The sequence below is a fragment of the Ammospiza nelsoni genome, chromosome 2, assembly GCF_027579445.1.
Source record: "Ammospiza nelsoni isolate bAmmNel1 chromosome 2, bAmmNel1.pri, whole genome shotgun sequence".
Lineage (NCBI taxonomy): Eukaryota > Metazoa > Chordata > Aves > Passeriformes > Passerellidae > Ammospiza > Ammospiza nelsoni.
Genome location: NC_080634.1, coordinates 92,500,759 through 92,520,399, shown reverse-complemented (window position 1 = coordinate 92,520,399; position 19,641 = coordinate 92,500,759). Strand labels below are relative to the sequence as shown.

Genomic DNA, 19,641 nt, shown 5'->3' with positions numbered 1-19,641 from the left:
AAATATACTGACAGCCTCACAGCTCTTACCCTCTTTGCAGAGAAAATAAGGAAACATAGCCAACTTTTTCTCTAAGACCAGCAACATCCATGTAAGACCCTGACTGAAAGCATTAATCCTTTCTTTTATTATTTCTTCTATAATGGTGATTTATTTGGACATTGGATTTAATTCCACAAAAAATATTTTTTTTCTGTACTCTGAATGGTGTGCCTGCAGCTGGGATTATTGAACAATTTATTATCTGCACCTGCCAGGCTAAGTAATGGCAGTGTTGGTAATGGTGCAGAGGAGAACATCAGAGTTTCCTGACTCACTGGAGAATATTCCTGCACTCAGCTGATGGGGAGGCATGGGAAATTGCCTTCATATAGACCAGTCCATGCTTTGGCTCTGGTCACTGTCTCACCCGGTGCTGCAGAAGTGACACTCCCTGTGCTGTCCCTGGTGATCCTGTCCCCTGTGTGGGACAGTACTGCAGAGAGCTGTCCCTGCAACGTGGCTGTGTGTGCTCACTGAACTGGGCACAGGACAAAAGGCTTTAGGCTCAGCTCTTCCCCCCACAGCGACATCCACTGGGATTTCTGGAGTGCTCCCTACTGTCAGCCTGGCCAGGCTGTCTAAAGGAACCTCTCTTGCCCATGCAGAATTGAATTGATCCATGCAGCAGAAAGGGACAAAGCTCCTGAGGCATCCATTCCCAAATCACATGGCTCACAGATTCCTTGACAGACCTTACAGGGGGTCATGGGTAGAAAAAGAGTACTAGCAAACATCTTTCAGGAAAGTATGTGCAGCTACTCAAATATTTATAATACTTTGGGCCAGGAAGTGAGCTTCAGCACCAGACGTGTAATTGTCCAGGCTGCCTAATTGCTAGCTTGCTCCCTGGCTCTGCCTTGCACTGCTTTTAACTAATCCTCTTCATGACCATGTGCAGGGGTATTATACCAATGACAGTTTGTGGCAAAGTTCCCAATAGAGCATATGGATTTGGGGAACACTCCACTTGAGATAGGACTCCAGTAATAATATTTTCACCATGAGAGTGATGAAGCACTGGAACATACTATCCACAAAGCCCTGTGAAATCTTGCATGGTGATCTTCTCAGTTTGGCCAAGCAAGACCTTCTGTATGATGCAACTCTGAAGTTAGACCCACTCTGAGCAGTTGGCTGGGCTAGCTGATCTCTAGGGGTCCCTTCCATCCAACATTTTTCCACACTTCATCAGGCTTTGAACCCTCAAGTACCCTCAGATGCTTTGAGTGCTGCATCCTGGGGTCTGACACACACACTAGAGTTCATGAAACAGAAGGGGCTGCCTTGGTGAACTGCAGCACAGCGTTCACCATCGGGAACTTGGAAATGGAAAAACCCAGCCTGTGCCAGGCCCAAGGGCCACCAGAGGGCAGGGAAATCTGAGGCCACTGTGCTGCAGATGGATGTAACCCTGAGCAGTGTGGATATGAGCCAGATCTTGTCATTCAGCTTTGGGGCTAGTGACCCTTCCCAGCTCTGAGCAGTAAGGCTGGGCACACACAGGCTGAAGGAGGAGATGTACAGGCAGTGTAACATGAAAACCTAGAAGTCAGAACTTGAGGAGGAAGCAAGAGTGTGGTCTACTGAATCCATGGCACAGTCCAAAATTCCAACAGGGCTACTGTGCTAGTTAAGTAAACAATTTTTGAGGACATTTTAAACTTGTATAGTCTTAAACAGGGTCGGGGACTGACTACATTTATGAATGTTATGGCATTCAATAATTATGTAGCATAAAACAGCCAGAAAATACCCTATCTAGCAATAAACTGGAAGTTTGGGGTGACAGTTTCATTACAGTGAAAACAGGAGAGACAAAGTTAACAGGAGGGTATATGTTTTACACTCAGACAAGTTACTTTCTTTAGGAAAACCTAGTGACTGTGCCAATTGAGAAAATACCCAGAATAATCAAGCTATTCCTTATGAAACAAACTGTGGTTTCTTTTATGAACCTTGGAACCACATACAGACACATGCCTTTAGGAAAGGCATATGTCTCCTTTAAATCAAGTTAATAAGGAGGTATTTACAGGTATTTACAGTCACAGGTAAAAGCTCAGGGATCCAAGAGGGCTTTACTGCTTTCACACCCATCCCAAGCATTTATTTCGGAGAAGCAATACAAGGTTTAATAACATGGCCTTTATTGATGACACAGGAAAGCAGATGTTTTAAAGTAACTAATTTTTCATAAAGAGGAGAGAAAATTTTACTTCCTGTTACATAATTACATGAAATCTGTTTAAGTCACTAATGTATAAAAATAAAAAAAAAGTTTGCATACTTCGTACCATCAAGAAGACCTAAGTAGCTGTATTTTCTAAAACAAAGGGAAAAATAAAAAAAATTTGCATGGACAGAACTCAACAGTATAAAACAATTAAATGTATGTTATAAAGTATTTTTATTATTTGTAATCTCAGTCCTTGAAGATGGCTAAAGTAGATCCTAGCAGGATCAAACCTTGCATATTTACACACAGAGGTGTAAAAGTAATATTGCCAGTTAATTGAAATATGCATTTTCAGTATTGTTCTGAAAATCAATGAAGTCTAGAAGCTAGATTTTAAATGCAGATGTTCACATTTCAAATAAAGTTCTTCTTGCATCCTGTATAATTAAGGCAAAGTATGTTATCTTTTGAAAATACCTTCTATAATAGTTTCTGCATAAAAATATGAAATAAAATATAAAACTATATATATTTAATGGTACAATGTTATGTATGGTCCAGCAGAATAAGGCACAAAAAGTAAATAGAATGCAAAAGCATATATAGAAGTTAATGTGTTATTTTAAGTGAATATAGCAAAATTCAAGTAGTTCTGAGTATGCTCATTTCTTGCAATAGGAATACATTTTTTATATAAGTATCTCATGCTAAGCCTGATGTAGAAACATTCTTCATGTAAGCATAATCTATCATGTTTATCATTTTATGTATGTCATTTGTACAGTGGCTGTATTTAGAAATGTGATAGTTTTCAAACCATCTGAAACAAGGCTCCTTAATGAGCTGACTCAGCCTGAACTTCAAGTGTGAACTTTTCCATGAGGCAAAGCGTCCTGGTTTCCTGCCCAAATCACTTGGGCTTGGGTGAGTTTTGTCTGCATGCTTAATATGAAGGTTAATATTTTCACTAACATAAATGACAATACACGTCCCTAAAGTTGGGTACATTTGCCAAGTTTGTTTTCACAGGTGGTGTTCACAAGCAAATTTTCTCTCTCTGAAGAGTTCCACAGAGAATTAGTGTATAGAACGGGCCACCTGCATCAGTACAATGGCATTATTGGTCAAAAACCTTTCAGGTGAGCTGGTATTTATTTTGGAAGTATGGTCTGTTTGTCAACAAGTAAGCATCATGTAGAGAGAACAGAGAATCTTAATATATTTTGGGTTGATAGAAGGCATGCATCAGCATCCGTTGTCTGACTGCAGCCTCAAAGCAGCAACTCCCCCCTACCCCACAAGTATTTATCTGTAAGATTTTCACAAAGGAAGAGGAGAGCAGATGAAGTCTTTACTTCCTTCCCAAAGTTTCAGCTAATTTCTTCAGTCTTTTCTTCAGCTCTAGAGGAAACTTCTCGTAACATTTTTTGCACACCGGCTTCATATCAAACTCAACAAATTTATTCCTAAAATAACAAAGCAAAAGAAACAGACAAAGTTTTAACAGATGAGATAGTAAAAAAAAATTTTAAAAAATCTCCTATTAAATGTGCACAAGCAAAAAATTAGCTCCCCAATTTTTGTAATCACAAATTTATACAAATAAATTTTTACAAATACACTAAGTTATAAGTTCTGTACACTGCAGACAGTGATTACAATACCCTGTTGAGCAAGTTGTGCAGATTTTACCCAAAAGCTCATATTTATTAACAGTGTAATTTAGAAAGCCTTTCAAATCTAATTGTAGACTAAACATAAGATAATGGAATAACAGGTTAGTATTTCAAGTTGCAGCTGCGTGAAAGATGTTTTGGTTTTGACTGCCATAACTTCATGCAAAAGTGCAAAAAAAAAACATCCTCAGGACTAACCACAGAAGAAAGGAGCAGAGGTGGCGGTGAGAAGGAAAGGAAGTTTACAAACAGATTGGCTTTTTCTTTTTCTGCTTCTCTTTATCCTTTGCGTCACGTTCCCGTTTGGCAAGTCGTCGCTTAAATTCATCTGGCATTTTCTCATAACAGTGTTTGCAGACAGGTTTTAGATCAATTTCAACAAACTTATCCCTTTAGAGTTAAACAAGAAAAAATAAAGTATGGAAAAGGAGAAGAGTTAGGAAGACTAACTGAAGGAAGACCTGAAGAGACAGTGGAAAGAGATGGAAAGTACTGAGTGGAGCAAGAGGAAGAGACACTTATTTCCTCGATGCTGCTTACATGTTTTTCATACAGGAACAGCTACACTATAGCAACATCTACACTTTGAAGAGAACCAGTGATATGTGTTGAAGACATCACACTTATCCATAAACTTACTTGAGGGTTAACTTAGTGTTGCAAGTTGAACAAGCGAAACAGTTCACACACCATGCCTTATTCAGAGCAGACACAACTAGAGAGATGGGAAAAAAGAAATCATTAGCCTTAACAATAAAAAAAAAGTGATTACAAAAATTTTAAGTTTACATATTCATGAGGTGTAAGGAACACTCATTGATTCTTGTATTAAGGATCATCATAACGTGGCCAGACTGGCGAGGCACATTTTAGAGAGTAATGTGCAGGACTGTGAGGCATTGATACAGCTGTCCCTGAGGCAAGACCAGCTTAACCTATTTCTGCCTCCTATTTTTTGCTTCCACTTCATCTCATACCCAGCTGATCTCCAATGGTTCTGTGAGGCCAGGTTCCAACTTAATCAGGAAATGCTTCCAGCTGAAGAGCAATCCAGCACAATTGTGTTTATGTTTTCATACAGTTTCATTTCTCAGATCCAGTTCAGACTGCCCTGCAATCAACAGTTGCACTTGCCCAGCTGAAGTAAATAGTGTAAGGGCAGCAGCTAGACACTGCTGGTAAATCAGCCCTATCAAGGTGAAAAAAAAATGGACTCTCTTTATTCTTTGTGTTGAAGAGAAAGTAACTATTTCCTATTTGTTCTGTGGGTAAATCCAGTTCCTGTTCTTTCTCTCAGTACAGCTTTCTAGTTTCCCCTTCCAAAATTTTCCTAATTTAGGGAATGCAGGGCAATATTTTTCTTATAATGTTTTTCTCACTCAATCTCTCAATGTTTTTCTCAAAGTATTTTGTCAACAACAAGGAGAACCAAAGCATTGTCATGCAGAGAGTTTTTTCTGCACTATGGGGCAAGCATGTCCACAGATACACAGTTATTCCACTACTTTCCAGAATAATACTAGACAGGTCAAAGTCTTTGCTCCCAAGCAACCTCAGTAATGCAGTCATAGACACCCTCCTGAAAAACTGCTGCTACAGATATTTGTTTCACCAACAGAAAACAATGCTGGATACCAAATTTGTGACAGCTGACTTAAAATTTGTATTCAGAAATGAGAGAAGAAATGTAATTTAAGACATGCACAGAAAATAAAGAAATTAATGTACACTGTATATTTTCAGTTCAGAGACCAAAACTTAAATTATGGGTATCGGAATATATGATGAAAGGTTAGAATCATACAGAGATGTAGTTATCAGAAAAGTTCAATTTCTGCTCCTTCCTGTAGAATTTTCCTGAAAATGAGGACTCTTTCCTCTAAAGCATTTTGGGTTGTCATTCTGCAGGCATAGTGCAATCCAGGGAAAGCACATCTACAGGATGCATGTCTTACCTTATAGTTACATCACTATAAACTAGTTTATGTCTCTTTTTGAATGTTAGAAGCTTGCTCCTGCTTTGCTAATGCCTTTGGCTTAAATGAAGCTAACACAGTATTCACTTTGAACAGGATAAATAGGCATATAATGCCACATTATTTCAGGTAGAATAATTTGCTTTTGGTATTTTATCAGAGCTAGTTATCAAAAAAACCCACAAAAACCCTCAAACCCACCTCCTTCTCCCAAAAACCCCAATGAAACAATAACAAACCAAACACATTACTTGCAGTTCTTCCTTACAGGACATATATTTCCAAGTATGATCATTCCTGGTTTTGTGACATTATCATAAGCCTAGATTTTCAAAAGACAGGTGCTTGAAATAGATAGGTAAATATCTCCAGGATTCAAACTGACATAATGGGAACAAGGCATTTAAAAAAAAATTCCTAACAGTGCCCACCTATGTCTTTTAGTATCTAAATATTTTTCAAATCTGGCTCATGAGTCACAAATTCATTTGTGGAGATGCCTGTATGCTCCTGCTTACCCTTGCATGTGTTCTTTTTTGAAGGTGGTGTGGCAGAAGTGACTTCTGAGCATCTTCCAGCATCCCTGGCCTCTACTGTCACTAAGGGGTTTCACAGTTCTCTTTGGCCATGGGGTGGTCTTCTACCATCATGAAATGACATTAGGCTTTCCTACCGTTTGGTCTCTGACTAATCAGCTCTAAATTAATTTCTGGTCAAGACATCATCTGTTTTTGTTTTAATGAAAACTGGGCTGCTTCCCCCTTACTTTCACTTCTAAAGAGAACTTCCATCAAAAAGGAACCTTAAGGAAACAGAGAAGTGCTTACCATCTCCTTCAATCACACGGTTGCAATGGAAACAAACATCACCAAACAGCTGAACAGGAAAGAGAAGTAATAAATTTTTAATATAATGATTTTATTGAAGGTAACTTATCAAACTAATAAAACAACTATGTTTCAGCTGATGGGCACAATCGCTTTCCTGTTTGTTCCAGTGAAATAAAGAGAATGCTGGCAAGTCTGGTTTGGTTTTCCAAGGACATTTTGCATCATCTCATCACAAAAAGTCATGATAATATTAAAGATGAAAACATTTATCTGCCTTTGATTCTCTGTAAGTATGATTTTGTTTTGTTTCAAGATTTCTCTAATCCTGAAGATTTGAAATACAGCAGTTGGTGTCATGTACACATGGTTACTAACCAGAAAATGGTGTCATGTACATATGGTTACTAACCAGAAAATGTAACATTTGGACTAACATGCATGACTAAAATAATGCATTGCTGTAACTGTAAGAACATTTTATCTTTATTAAAAAAAAAGGAAAATTTCAGACAAAAAAAAAAATTCTTTTTCCAGGCTTAACCTTTGTCCACAATATAATAAGAAGTGCCAAAAACTTCATGTATGTATGTTTTTTTACTGTAGTAGTTAACCTCAGAAAAGACATCCACTCTACATACAGCTCTTTCTGGTGCACAGACTTGGCCCATCCCAGCTGCAACACTATTACTGTGAACGTCACAGCATTTACAGTCTGCAAGTGTGCCAGCACCAATCATCTGCCCTTCATCACTAATGACCAATTAAGAGTCCATCTGTAATTAGCAGATGCCATACAACTCCCAGGTGTAACCCTCTCAGGTATTCATGAAGGCAAGGGAGGTGAATGTGACATGACACAGATGGCTTCCAAAGAAAAATATGTCCGTGTATGGTGGGGTGGCTCCCCATCCAAGGGTGTCTGGAGAGGAGTGTTGCTGCCACATGTAACTTCTACATAAATGCAAGTGGTCACTAGAGGGTGTCTTCTGACAAATTTAGTCTTGGAAGTCTTTATTAGCCTAATGACTGAGCAGGAGCACACATCGACACACAGTGTCTTAGAGCAGCAGCTGCAGGGAAACCCACAGCACTCACTGGGGCCTCCAAACGCAGTTAGTGAGTTACGTTTTTAATAAAGATTAAAAAATAATCTTTATTTTCTTAGGAGAGATTACTTGTCATTAGCTGCTCTGATCCACAGACACGTCAAAGCTCTGTAACAGCTCTATTTAAGTACCACTAAGCTCGAAGAACAACTTGATGCTGATTGTCCTGGCCAGCCTTTGTGAAATACCTGCAGTTTTCTTTTTTTATGCTCCACAGATGAATAGGGAAACCTCTATAATTAAATGCAACAGAGCATGCTAATTGCCATTACATCCAGAGGTGCTTTTAACAAAACAGAAGAATGTCCATGTCTTTCCATCTGTATCTAATAAAACCTATTTGTGAGTTTACCAATTAATGCCATTTAAAAAATATGCAACCTTACCTGATTGTAGTGGGTTTCACAATATGCCAAGCCTTTTCTCTCATAATGACGATGACCCAGGAATGGTTTTTCACATTTTGCACAAACAAAATGCTACAAAGAAAATTACAATACATTTTTTTATCTTTTGGAAGTAACGTTATTTTTTCTGGAAAGCAAAATAACCATGTCCACTACTTGAACATGGCTGAAGTCTACTAAGCCATCTTGAAAAGCAGAGTTAAAACTTTTGTTTCTACGTTTAGGCCATTAAAATATTAATTCTTTTAATGTCTTCAATCTAAAAGTTACAAAACAATTTCAAGCAATAGAGTCTCAATTTTTATCAATGAACAGAATTAAGAGTTGTTAAATAATTGGCATTATCATTATACCCGTGTGAAGAAAGCATTTCCTAGAGGAGATTTTTTCAAAACAACAGAAGAAATAAACAATTTATCTAATTAAAATGCAAGATGTGGAACTAAATCTTGTATGTGGTCTTGAAATATGAACTCTCACATGAACTGTTAGAGAAATATGTACCTAGGGGTATTATGATGCTTAGTAACATGGTTGGCACAGATTTGACTGCTTCTCCACATGTACTGCTTTGAGCTCTGAAATTTTATTTTGTAAGGACCTTGCTGGGCTTCCTTTGAATTACTGATTTTAGTTCCACAGTCAAAGCTCTCTTTAAGGTGATAGACAAGTAATTCCTATTTCACAGTGGAAGACCAGCCACAGTAAGGTGGAAGAGGGATTTGGAGAAGGCATTTATAATCATTGCTGCAAACTCTGAGAATCCTTTCATTGAAATTGAACAGAAAAATCACAGATAAATATGCTACGGTTTACATTTGTAAGAGAGATCATTTAGCATCTGATGTTTACCTCCACGTGCCATTGTTTGCCCATAGCATTCACCACACGGCCTTCAATTGGTCTCCTACAAGCCCCACAGATGGGGACACCCATTTTGTCATGGCAGGGTAAGCAGTAGAGTTCTCCTTTCAGCTCACGAGCATCAGCAGTAAGTTCCTTCCTGTTCAGAAGTTGATGAATTGAGAGCATGAATAAAGGCACTCAAAAATGTCAACTCTTGAGAGTTTCTACTCTCAAGTGAAAAGTGAAAAAAAAATCAGCATTTGCTTTAGCAATTATATTTTTACTACAGTAACGCAGCAGCATCAAATATAACACAATTCAACACAGTTCAGCTCTGATCTCAGTAAGCTGAGAACAGGCTGCAAAGCAAGGTGCAGTGAGTCCCTCTGGAAACAGCTACTGCCCTTGTGTCATTCTGCTTAAGCAGCACAAATCTGTGTGTGAAAGCTGAACATGTTTGGTTTATATTCTGGCACTTATCACCAGTTTATTTTAGATTTGCATAACTGCAACTGAAAGTAAAATGCAGTTATGCAGTCCTCTATATCTAGTTACATTTTCCTTGTATCAAACTTCAGGGAAAGAGAACTACAGACCCACATGAGCTAGACTTGTTCACTTCCTGTTGCAGAATCTTATAAACTCTACTTTTTAGTAATTTGCATGGCTAGATACTGAGAACCTTAAGCTAAACCTTAAAGGGACTGAAATCACAAAGATTCTCAACTGGTTGCCACTGATGTAACACTACATACTGTTATTCAAATCAGCCTTTGCTGTGGCACTGAGATAGTAGCTTCCTTTGCAGCAGAAATAAACTAAACTAAGAATCCATGCTATGTCCTACAATGCTCCATGCTCCAATGCTCATCTCTGCATAAGTGCAGGATGTAGAAAGGTGCAATTTCATGAGCTGCACTTGCAGAAGATGATAAAATGAGATGGGAGAAGGCTTCTAAAACAGACAGGCTTTAAAAAGAGAGAACAAAGTTTGGATGTCGTTGAACTAAAAAAAGAAAAAAACATAGGCAAGATAGTAATTCAAGCAACAAAAAAGAGCCACTTCTTAGCAGAATGGTAAGCTATCATTTCACTACTATAGACATGATAACTGTGCCAGTACTTGGTATTTTGTAAGGTACTGCCTTGTCCTGCAGGGTCCAATCTTTCTTTATTCCCCAGTAGGTCAGCTGTTGTCTGAACCCCACAAGCCAAAAGCAGTAATACACATCTGGCCACAAGACATCCAAACCCCACCCCCTCTTGTCAGTTGTACAGGACAAGTTTCCACTTTAATTTAAAGCAAATAAGGCCAGCATTTTCCTGTTTCCCCTTGCAGAACTCAGGTTACCCGCAGTTTGCACAGTTGAAATGATCAGGGTGATAAGGATCATTTTTGAATATGAGAGGCTGTTCATCAATAATAGCATGACACTTCTGGCAAATGTACTTTCCCAGGCCTCTGGCTTTTTCCTTGTTATGGCAAGGACGGCAGAGATGTCTGAAATGGCATAAAAAAAGAGAGGTAAGTATTGCTACCAGGTACTACAGTGCAAAATATAAACCAAAAATCTCTCAGAACCTCAATTCTATCAGCTCTTTTTTGAGTCTTGTTAAAACAACTTCCTTGCTAAGACAAACCAAGTTCAAAGCACCAAAATGATTGCCCAAGTTCCAGGTGATCATTTAATTTTCTGTCACCACAGGGGTATCATTTCTTCAGCTGAGTTAAAACTGTATTGAAACACAGAAAACAAGGTTTCTTATAGATTCTTGTTGATTAATGTTTTATTTTCAAAATCTTAAAAATTTAGATTAGAAGCTGTATGAGCACACAGGTTCTCCTTCTGTAGATAATTCTGTATATTGTATTATACATAAGAAGCCAATGGCCATATAATGCACATGTAAAACATTCTTTTGATCATAGATGGCAAAAATATCCTGCTATGTGAAGGGTCCAACTGAACATTAAGCAATTGTTATTAAATATGGTGCCAAACTAGACCAAAATTGAAGAACCAAGTTGGAAAAAGAAAGTAAACATTTTTATAAAAAAAATACAATGGTTCTTTATCTGAAAGTTTACTCTCTTATTACATATAACAATGATCCCAAAAGGTCACTGGGTAAAGAAAATGTTTGCCGTGAAACTTGCTGTTGAAGCAGGCAAAATGTCAGTATTTTTAAGATCTTGTGGTTTTGTGATGCCCAATTAGACCATATCACAAAAAATACCTCAGATGCTCCATTCAAGCTGGAAAGCCTCAGGAACCAAAACCTCTCAGTCCCACTATTAGTTCATTTAATTGATGACCAGTTAACAGAAGGAAGGGTGGAGATTTACCTGCCAGCATTCTTGACAAATCCAATATCAGCCAATACTGCCTGGCAGATATCACAGCAGAAGCACTCTGGATGCCAGCTATTGTTCATGGCTTTAATAACACGACCAATAATGAACTCACCTGTAAGAAACACAACACCAGGATGTAAAACACCATACTAGACAAACTTAAAAGTAACTCACAAATGTATCACTAATGACTACAATCATCATTCCTTTCCTTACCCCAAAATCTGGTAGGACACATTGCTTTCAATATCACAGTTCTGATTCCAAACTCTGGAAATCTGGGTTTGTTTTTTGTTATGGGTTAAAAGAAAACATTTTTGCTGGTAGAGGACCTTCTGCTATTTATGTACAAGTCCTTCAACATGCACACTCCACCTTCTCCCTGCAATAATCCTATTTTGGTCCCTTCACTGGTTTTACTTATCTGTTCTCAAGCTATGAGGAAATTGATGGAGTACTTAATACAGTAAGTGCTTTCTTGTGTCCTAATCATTTTTCTCCTTCCCTTCTTTAAGAGTATGACAATGTTAATTTGTCACGTACATAGCAGAGGTTTCTACTCCACTAGGACTTGAAGGTATTCTATACTCAAAGCACAACAGAACTGAACTTGGGTGGCTGTGAATATCCTGCAAAAAAACTCCCATGGAGTCCAAATGCAAAGGTGCAGTGAAGCTGCAGAACAGTCAATCCAACACACGCAACTTCTGACCTACCACAAGGAGTCCTGCCCCATAAGGCTTTAAAAAAATGTGAGAAGTAGTGTTGTGCATGCAGTATGACTGTACTGCACAGGCAGTGGAGTGATGTCCACCACATGTGATTGACATGTGATGTCATGTGCAGTACAGTCACACACTGATTGTTCTCTATGCTGATGGACAGTGTAACAGGGGTTCTGAGCAGTGCAAAATGTGTTGGGAGCTCAGCTTCCCAGTGCTCTCAGAGGCTGAGCTCTGGCTTTGGTTACAGCTCCAATGGCTGCCAAAGGGGAGTGCTCAGGCAGGTAAAGGTGTGGATGACAACATCCAGCATGCTACTCTGTAGCATCCCCATGAAGTCATGGCTTTGCAAGAACAAATCCAATGGACTCCAGACATGTCAGGAATGCTCAAGGCCCCATCTCTGACAACAGCCCCAATGACTTTGTCTGTGTTTATTAAGTACAAGCAGTGGAAAAGCCCAGCTCTGGGCAGGACCTTGATGACGTTTTAAGGGAGCTGGCAATACCAGGAGAGAGGATAGGAGAAGGTGGAGCTGTGCCAACTGTGCAGGAGAAATCCTGGAGATAGCATAGCTCCTCACAAATTGCCACCAACTCATTTCTTCCTCTTCTTCTGCTTGTTCACATATGCAGCCTTAAATTCACAGTTCCATAGCATCTGCTTCCCTCTCCCTTGGTCAACACCTCCCTTAGCATCAACACCTCCCTCCACAAAAGGAAAGGCCTCACTGAGATAAATTAAAGCTTTAGCACCTTGCCAAAGGTGCCAAAGAAACACAAGGGCTTCCAGAGCAGTTTAGGAAATAGCCAAATAATAACTTCCCAGCTATGGCCCACCAAAATGTGCCACACACAGGGGAAAAAGAAAACATGCAAGTGATTACAGTGCAACAGATGCACAAGAATCTACATCAACAGTGGCAAATAAAAAGCAGCTCTCAGTATCATGTAGGATTGACATTAGACACTGAAGCCTGAAAGGTATGTTTCAAAAAAATCAGCAGGGTCCAGCTGACCATCACTTGACTATAACACTAGATGATGAATATTGTCTCAGGTTCTGTGAAGTAGGACAGCACAGCTGGGCTACAAAAGTCAAAGCAGATGACAAAGTCTTGTTGCATGGTTTCAGCTACATGAGAAGGGACAAATGTCAGCACCTAGAGATGTATAGATATAAATAATCACGAGTATTATATATAATTGTATATGCAATTGTATATGCAATTTATGAATGGTCTGTGCATTGGATCATTGGCTCAACAGCTAAATTATTTACTAAAATAACTTTATTTAAAAATTATTTATTAAAAAAATATTTTAAATCCTACTGGTTTATGACCTTTAGAAAAAGCAACTCGCCAGTTTGCCTGAAGTCCAGCTCATTCCTGAAGTACAGATGCTCAGCTGAACACAAGCACCTCCCAGGAAACAGATACAAGGGCAGCACAGCTTCCCCCAGTGACACTCCCATTTGTGATCAGTGTGAAGTATTTCACCTTAAAACTTACCACATTGATGGCAGCAAGGGGCAAAAAGCATTTGAAAATCATGTTCACAGTACTTCCTCCCTTCAAACTGAAAATAGAAAGAGGGATGAGGAACTGGCACTTAACATAAAATGCAGTAACAGCCTATTGTGTTTCCAGATACAATTAGGTAGTAAAACAAGAGGGGCTGAGCAAAAGCAACCAGACCATGAGCTACATGTGCTAGGCATTACACCCACCCACCTTAATTCACCTACTAGTTAGCATGTAGTGTTAATAGCACACCATTTCTCCAGTACTGCTGAGAGTGTAAGGCGTTTTCCGTCACCCATTTACATCACAAGAGACATCTGAATTCTGACAGACTACTGAAACTGAAGCAACCAAACATATTCTGAGCAGAAAATTAGCTAACAAACAGTATTGGCCAGCAGGAGGGGAGAAGCATTTTCCTCAAACCTATTTGATGTCTTCCTCATTCTACATTTCCTGCCAGAATGACCCAGCATACCAGAGGGTGGAGGTTGGGGTAGGAAGAACACACAGGGGCAGAAATCTTTGCAATTTATGAAGCAGTTCAGCCAAAACATGAAGGAAAATAAGCGTTTTCCTTCATGATGTTTATTTCATAGAATCATAAAATCATTTAGGTTGGGAAAGATCCTTAAAATACTCAAGTCCAAATATTAAAGAGTAAAGTTCACTACATCGATCAAGTTAAATTTATTTTAAGGGATTTGAATTTTATCACAGCTTATGTAAGTTCAGCTACAGTTCAAGCTCCCATTGAAAAAAAATCCATATGGAATAAAAAGATTCAACAGCACTGCATTAGTAGCTTAGCCAATGAATATGTAAAAACATGTAGGCAAATATGTGCTGAAATGAAGGGAAATGTTTAGATACCTTCAGGCACCATTATTATTAGACACAAATGCCAATGAGCATGTCAAAACCAGGTAGACATATCAGGTATGCTATAAAATGTTTGGATTTGAATGTCTCAGTTTAAACAGTGGAACAAGGAGGACAGCAGGAAACCTTGCTCCTTTCTTTTCACTGGGCCTAAGACAAAACTAAGTGAGTAGCGTAAAATACTACCCATAAAGTAAGTATTTGTGCATAGACAGAAAACAGAGAAATGTGGTTCAAGATCACCTGTTGTATAATATGAAATGGCAAGATTCTAATATAATATAAATATAATAAATACTTTTGCAGCTGGCAGGATGGGGATCTAATAAAACATTTCACTAGATATTTATGGTTAGAAAATTCCTGTGCCAAACCTGAATTGCACCTATTAGGAACAGAAATACATTAATCCAGTACAGACCTTTTCAGAAGTCTCTGTCAGAAATTTATCAAGTGTTATTCCAGTGTAATACTCTAAAACAGATTACTTTTTAATTAAAAAAAAATAATATTTGAGAGATACAGGGCTATTACTTTCTCAAGGAGTAATGGAAATTACTCATTCATTGTGAATTGTGCTTGCTTCCTGCATGATAAAATCCTTTCCAAACAGAAAAAAAAATTGAAAGCTTCCTGATCTGTTTAAACAGGTGGTCCACCGGGGGATGCTTAGGTTTGCTTGGATTTCAAAGCCACCACATGTTGATCTGAACAGACCAAACAGGTTTTCTTCCCCTCTTTGTTTTTGTCAGGTAGGTTGGTTTCCATTCAGTCTTGTTTCTATTTTCAACCTCTGCTCCTTTGTGCTGCCCTTTGTGAATGACCCAGCAGTTATTATCACAGAAAGCCTTCAGCTTCTGTAACAAACCTTACAGTACATAGTTTAGAAGTAAGTGTTTCACTGTTGTGTGCTGAAGGTCCATGAGGTGAATGGCCCTGCATAAAACATCTCACTGTGAAATAACCTCCAGCTTACCTGCATGTTTTTAGCTAACTTAAGTGGAAAGTCATGCACAAAAACTGAGACTTTAGAGATTGTTTCTCTAAGGCAGCTTTTGGTAAAAACCATTTTAAGAAAATACTCGAGAATGGAAACAAACATGAACATCTGTTCTGCCATTAGTAGAGGACTGTGCACTGCTACCTGTAGAGAAATTCTACAACAGCAGCTCTAGGGAATACACATCTTCCAGGTGGTGGAGTAGAAGCAGACCAGAATTGCTACCACTTCACACCCAACAGCAAAGAACAGAGAACTCTACTGGAATCTACTTGTGTTAATTTTTGTTTAGATTGAGTGCATAAAAAAACCTTGCTAAAATGATGTTACTGAGCAAACTGAAGCACAAATCAAATACACCATACCCACAGTTTCTGTGCAACGTTAGGCATGCAGGTCTCAGGAATCCAAACTATCATTTCTAATACAAGAGGCCATCCACAAAACCCCTGCTATGCTGTGCAGACTCTAACCAGGGGATGGGCACCACTTGTGCCTGTGAGTGACTTGGCTCCAGTGCTGCACACAGCGAGCTGTGCTGATGGGGGGGCTTGCAAGGCAGCCCCGAGATCAGCCCTGCAGCACAGGAGACCTGACCAGCTCCACCCCCACCCGTGGAACACAGTGTGAAGGCTTATCATGGCAGTGTTTGACAGCAAGTGTGATAAGCAGCTTAATGACTAACTGGGGGAACCCTGCAAGGCTTGCAATAGGCAGGGGAACAATATTTGCCTTCCTAATTGCTAAGAGCTGGAAATCATTTCCAAGAAATACTAGCTTAGCTAAACCAGGCACAGAGTAAACACAAGCTCATGCTGGGCAACCAACAATGCCTGTGTTTACCCACAGAACCTGCTCAGAAAAACACATTACCTGGCCACACCTCCAAACACAGCCATCCTCTCAAAAAGTGCATTAAGCCAGTCTGAGGAAGATGTGCTTTCTGCACTTCTTCTCCAGTCAGAGTTTTTCTTGACAGTGATACAGATTATCTCAAGTTCTCTGAGCACTGTCAGGCACTCCTGAGCACTCACCAAGCTAAGCCCACCTTCTACCTGCTCAGGGCTTTCCTGCCTCTCACAGAATCACAGAATGGGTCACGTTGGAGGTGGGATCATCTGCTCCAACCTCCCTCTTCAAGCAAGGTCATCCTAGAACACACTGCACAGAACTGCACCCAGATGATTCTTAAGTATCTTGAGTGAGGGAGACTTCACAACCTCTCTGGGCAACTTGTACCAATGCACAGTAAAGAAGTTCTTCCCCTGATCAGGTGGAACTTCCTGTGCATCAACTTCTGCCTGTTGCCTCTTGTCCTATTGCTTGGCACCACCAAGCAGAGCATGTCTTCCTCCTCTGACATATTCCCTTCAGATAATTATATACATTGATGAGGTTCCCTCTCAGTCGTCTCTTCTTGAGTCTGAACAGGCCCAACACCCTCAGCCTATCCAATGTTATTTTACCTGTGTAATAATTGTGGCAAAAAGTATCTATCCATAACTGAAACGTTCCACTTTCCATGCAACATTTCTCAGGGTACCTAGCCTGAAAAAAAACCCCTAGCAACATTAGCCAAAACATGTTTAGCACACAGTGTTATTTTAATTCCTGGGACAATCTACTGGCACTCACTTCTGACTTACTGTCTTGAGAGCAGCATGTTTCAGTAAGAGAGTGCTCAAAGACCAGTCATCCTGAATATGAATGTTAACAAGGTAGCAGTAGGAAGCAAAATGCCTACATCCAGTGTACCTAAGCACCACTAGGATACTTGCCTCTTCTACCACAGAGATTCAGGTATGGCCACCCATGAGCAACACAGAGAGATTGCAACACTCCTGAACTATGTCCAAAAGTCAGACTTTTTTTCTGCTGTAGTCTCCTCCAGAAGATACAGGCTGCCTAGAGCATGATTTCCCAAACTTTTATCTTTAAGGACCATTCCACTTTCTGAAAGAGGTCCCTGGAATCACTTACTGTTTTTTGAGTCACAAAAAGAATGAAAAAAGTATTAATTATTAAGAGAAAATACATTTTATTGGTTTAAGACAATTTTATGAACATAAATACCAATATTTTAGTTTTGAAACATTCCTATCGCTTTACATTTGCCTCAGGTTTTAACGTGTCAGGATGAACTCTTTCCCGAGTCAGCTCAGTATATATTAACAACTGTAATGCAACTTGTTAAGTATCTAGAGGGGTGTTCTTTTGTTTCTATTTAATTAATTCTGCCTTGCAGCTCAGCTTTTGATGTCTTATAGAACACTAGAGGCTAATTTACTACAATTTGTGTAACACTATCCCTAGAGCCTTTTGATCCTCAAACAAAGTGAGAAAAAGCAAATCCCCAGGAATCCCCTTAGCCAGTCTCTTTTGCAATCCACACTCCTCCCTCAGCCTCTCCTCATCACCATATAACACAGCTCTGTAAAATCAGAAATGCTTCTATGGAAGATAAACTATTGTGCTCTTGCCAAAGGATGACACCTGTATGTGAGAGCACAGAATTGTTCTTTTTACACTCTGCTCATTTTCCTTTTCAGATCATCATATGACACAAATCCTGTAACTGCTACCCTAAAATGGATTGTAAGCTCCTCGAGCAGAGCCTTATCTCTCTGACAGTAATTCCCTGACTGACACCATCTATGGTTCCCTATACTAATCACTTTGTATTTTATGAACCAGTCTAGAGCTTTCACTACCACTTTGTGCTGAGCCACATTCTGAATTCACACAATGGAGAAATGTAAAAGAAAATGAAACCTGTTCCAAAATACCCTCCTAAGCTGAGGAAAATAAACCTGGAGAAATATTATTGTGATCAGGTCTTAAACCCCTGAAAGTGTGTTAAGAACTGATAATTTTGAATGCTCTAGACTGTTAAACTTAAGAGTTGATCTTACACTGGCCCTGTCTGGTTTGGATCAAAGCATGCTCACATACAGATCATCCCTTTTCCAATGCCAAGCTGGACTCACTCAACTCAGTGACAAACTTCCTATGGACCACAGGATGAGGGGATTTCCCTCTATATAACTTTCTCTAAGAAGTATGTTTCCTATGTATTTCTGGTATGATACATCAGATTCACAAGTTTCATGGAAAAAATTTGCGCTGAGAAAAAGATCTCCAGGAATTTTTTTCTCAGCGCTGATAACCCTGAGGTGCACATTTAAAGAACTTTATATACATTGATGTCCTCCAAATTAGCACAGAAATGCTCCTGGTTTTTTTTCTCCCTTTCCTGGGCAGACACTTTCAGAGCCCAGATCCTCCCATGGGACTTTCTAAGCTATCCACCTGCCTGTAGCTACTTCTGCCATGGGAATGAAGGCTCAAGAGGGGGGACAGGAGGGCTCCTCTGCCCTGCTTACCTCATAGAAGAGCCCCTCGGGGAACTGCTGGAAGCACTGGGCGCAGACGAAGCACTGCTCGTGGTACAGCTCACCGTTGCTGTTGACAATTTTCTCGGCAGGGGCAAAGCCCCCCCTGCAGCGCTCGCAGATGGCGTTGGCAAGAGCGTTCGCCATGTTGCTGTCATTCAAAAGAAACAAAAAAAAAAAAAAAAAAAAAAAAAAAAAAAGAAAATTAGCCCAAATAGACAGCAACACTGGTTGTGGGTCTCCACCCCCCCTCACCAGGCCAAACTGCATCACTCTAATGCTAAGCTGCTCAACATAAGTTTTTCAATGAACTTCATGGCTTGTGGCATCTCCTCGAAATAAAGCTATCACTTCTCCCTGCTCTCTAACTCTTTAGAAACAAAATCCCTGTGATACACTCTAACTAACTGAAAACCACAAACAGAAACATTGTCACTGCAGACACAGTTACAGATTTCTTATGATGAAAAAAGGCAATTCAAAGTACTATTAAAATTATGATATACATTAATATTACTGAAAACAAGGGCAAATATTAATGATGGAGGACTGGCATCACACAGGAAAACATAAACAATTTATTGTAAACTAATTCTAATATATACATACATAAATTCTAAAATACACATATATAATGGCATTAGTTCAGAGCTCTAAATAAACAATGTGACAAAGTGCAGGATCTGGTCTGGCAGATATTACTGA

The 19,641-nt window shown here is 39.4% G+C and overlaps 1 protein-coding gene across 8 annotated transcripts in view; it reads right to left on the bottom strand.

Annotated features, from left to right (window-relative positions):
- Positions 1–2,167: 2,167 nt before the first annotated feature.
- The window catches only part of LIMS1 (LIM zinc finger domain containing 1), a 68,342-nt gene continuing 50,868 nt past the window's right edge, over positions 2,168–19,641 (bottom strand). For 6 of the 8 annotated variants that reach the window (XM_059493664.1, XM_059493665.1, XM_059493667.1 and 3 more), the window contains exons 2-11: positions 18,928–19,087; positions 13,651–13,717; positions 11,407–11,527; positions 10,411–10,560; positions 9,066–9,216; positions 8,193–8,285; positions 6,698–6,746; positions 4,534–4,609; positions 4,093–4,284; positions 2,168–3,684 (exon numbers count right to left, since the gene is read on the bottom strand). In XM_059493664.1, the coding sequence (XP_059349647.1) occupies positions 4,137–4,284; positions 4,534–4,609; positions 6,698–6,746; positions 8,193–8,285; positions 9,066–9,216; positions 10,411–10,560; positions 11,407–11,527; positions 13,651–13,717; positions 18,928–19,087 (1,015 nt within the window). In that variant the 3' untranslated portion in view covers positions 2,168–3,684; positions 4,093–4,136. The remainder of the gene's footprint in view (positions 3,685–4,092; positions 4,285–4,533; positions 4,610–6,697; positions 6,747–8,192; positions 8,286–9,065; positions 9,217–10,410; positions 10,561–11,406; positions 11,528–13,650; positions 13,718–18,927; positions 19,088–19,641) is intronic. The other 2 variants (XM_059493663.1, XM_059493661.1) reach the window with 1 other exon arrangement.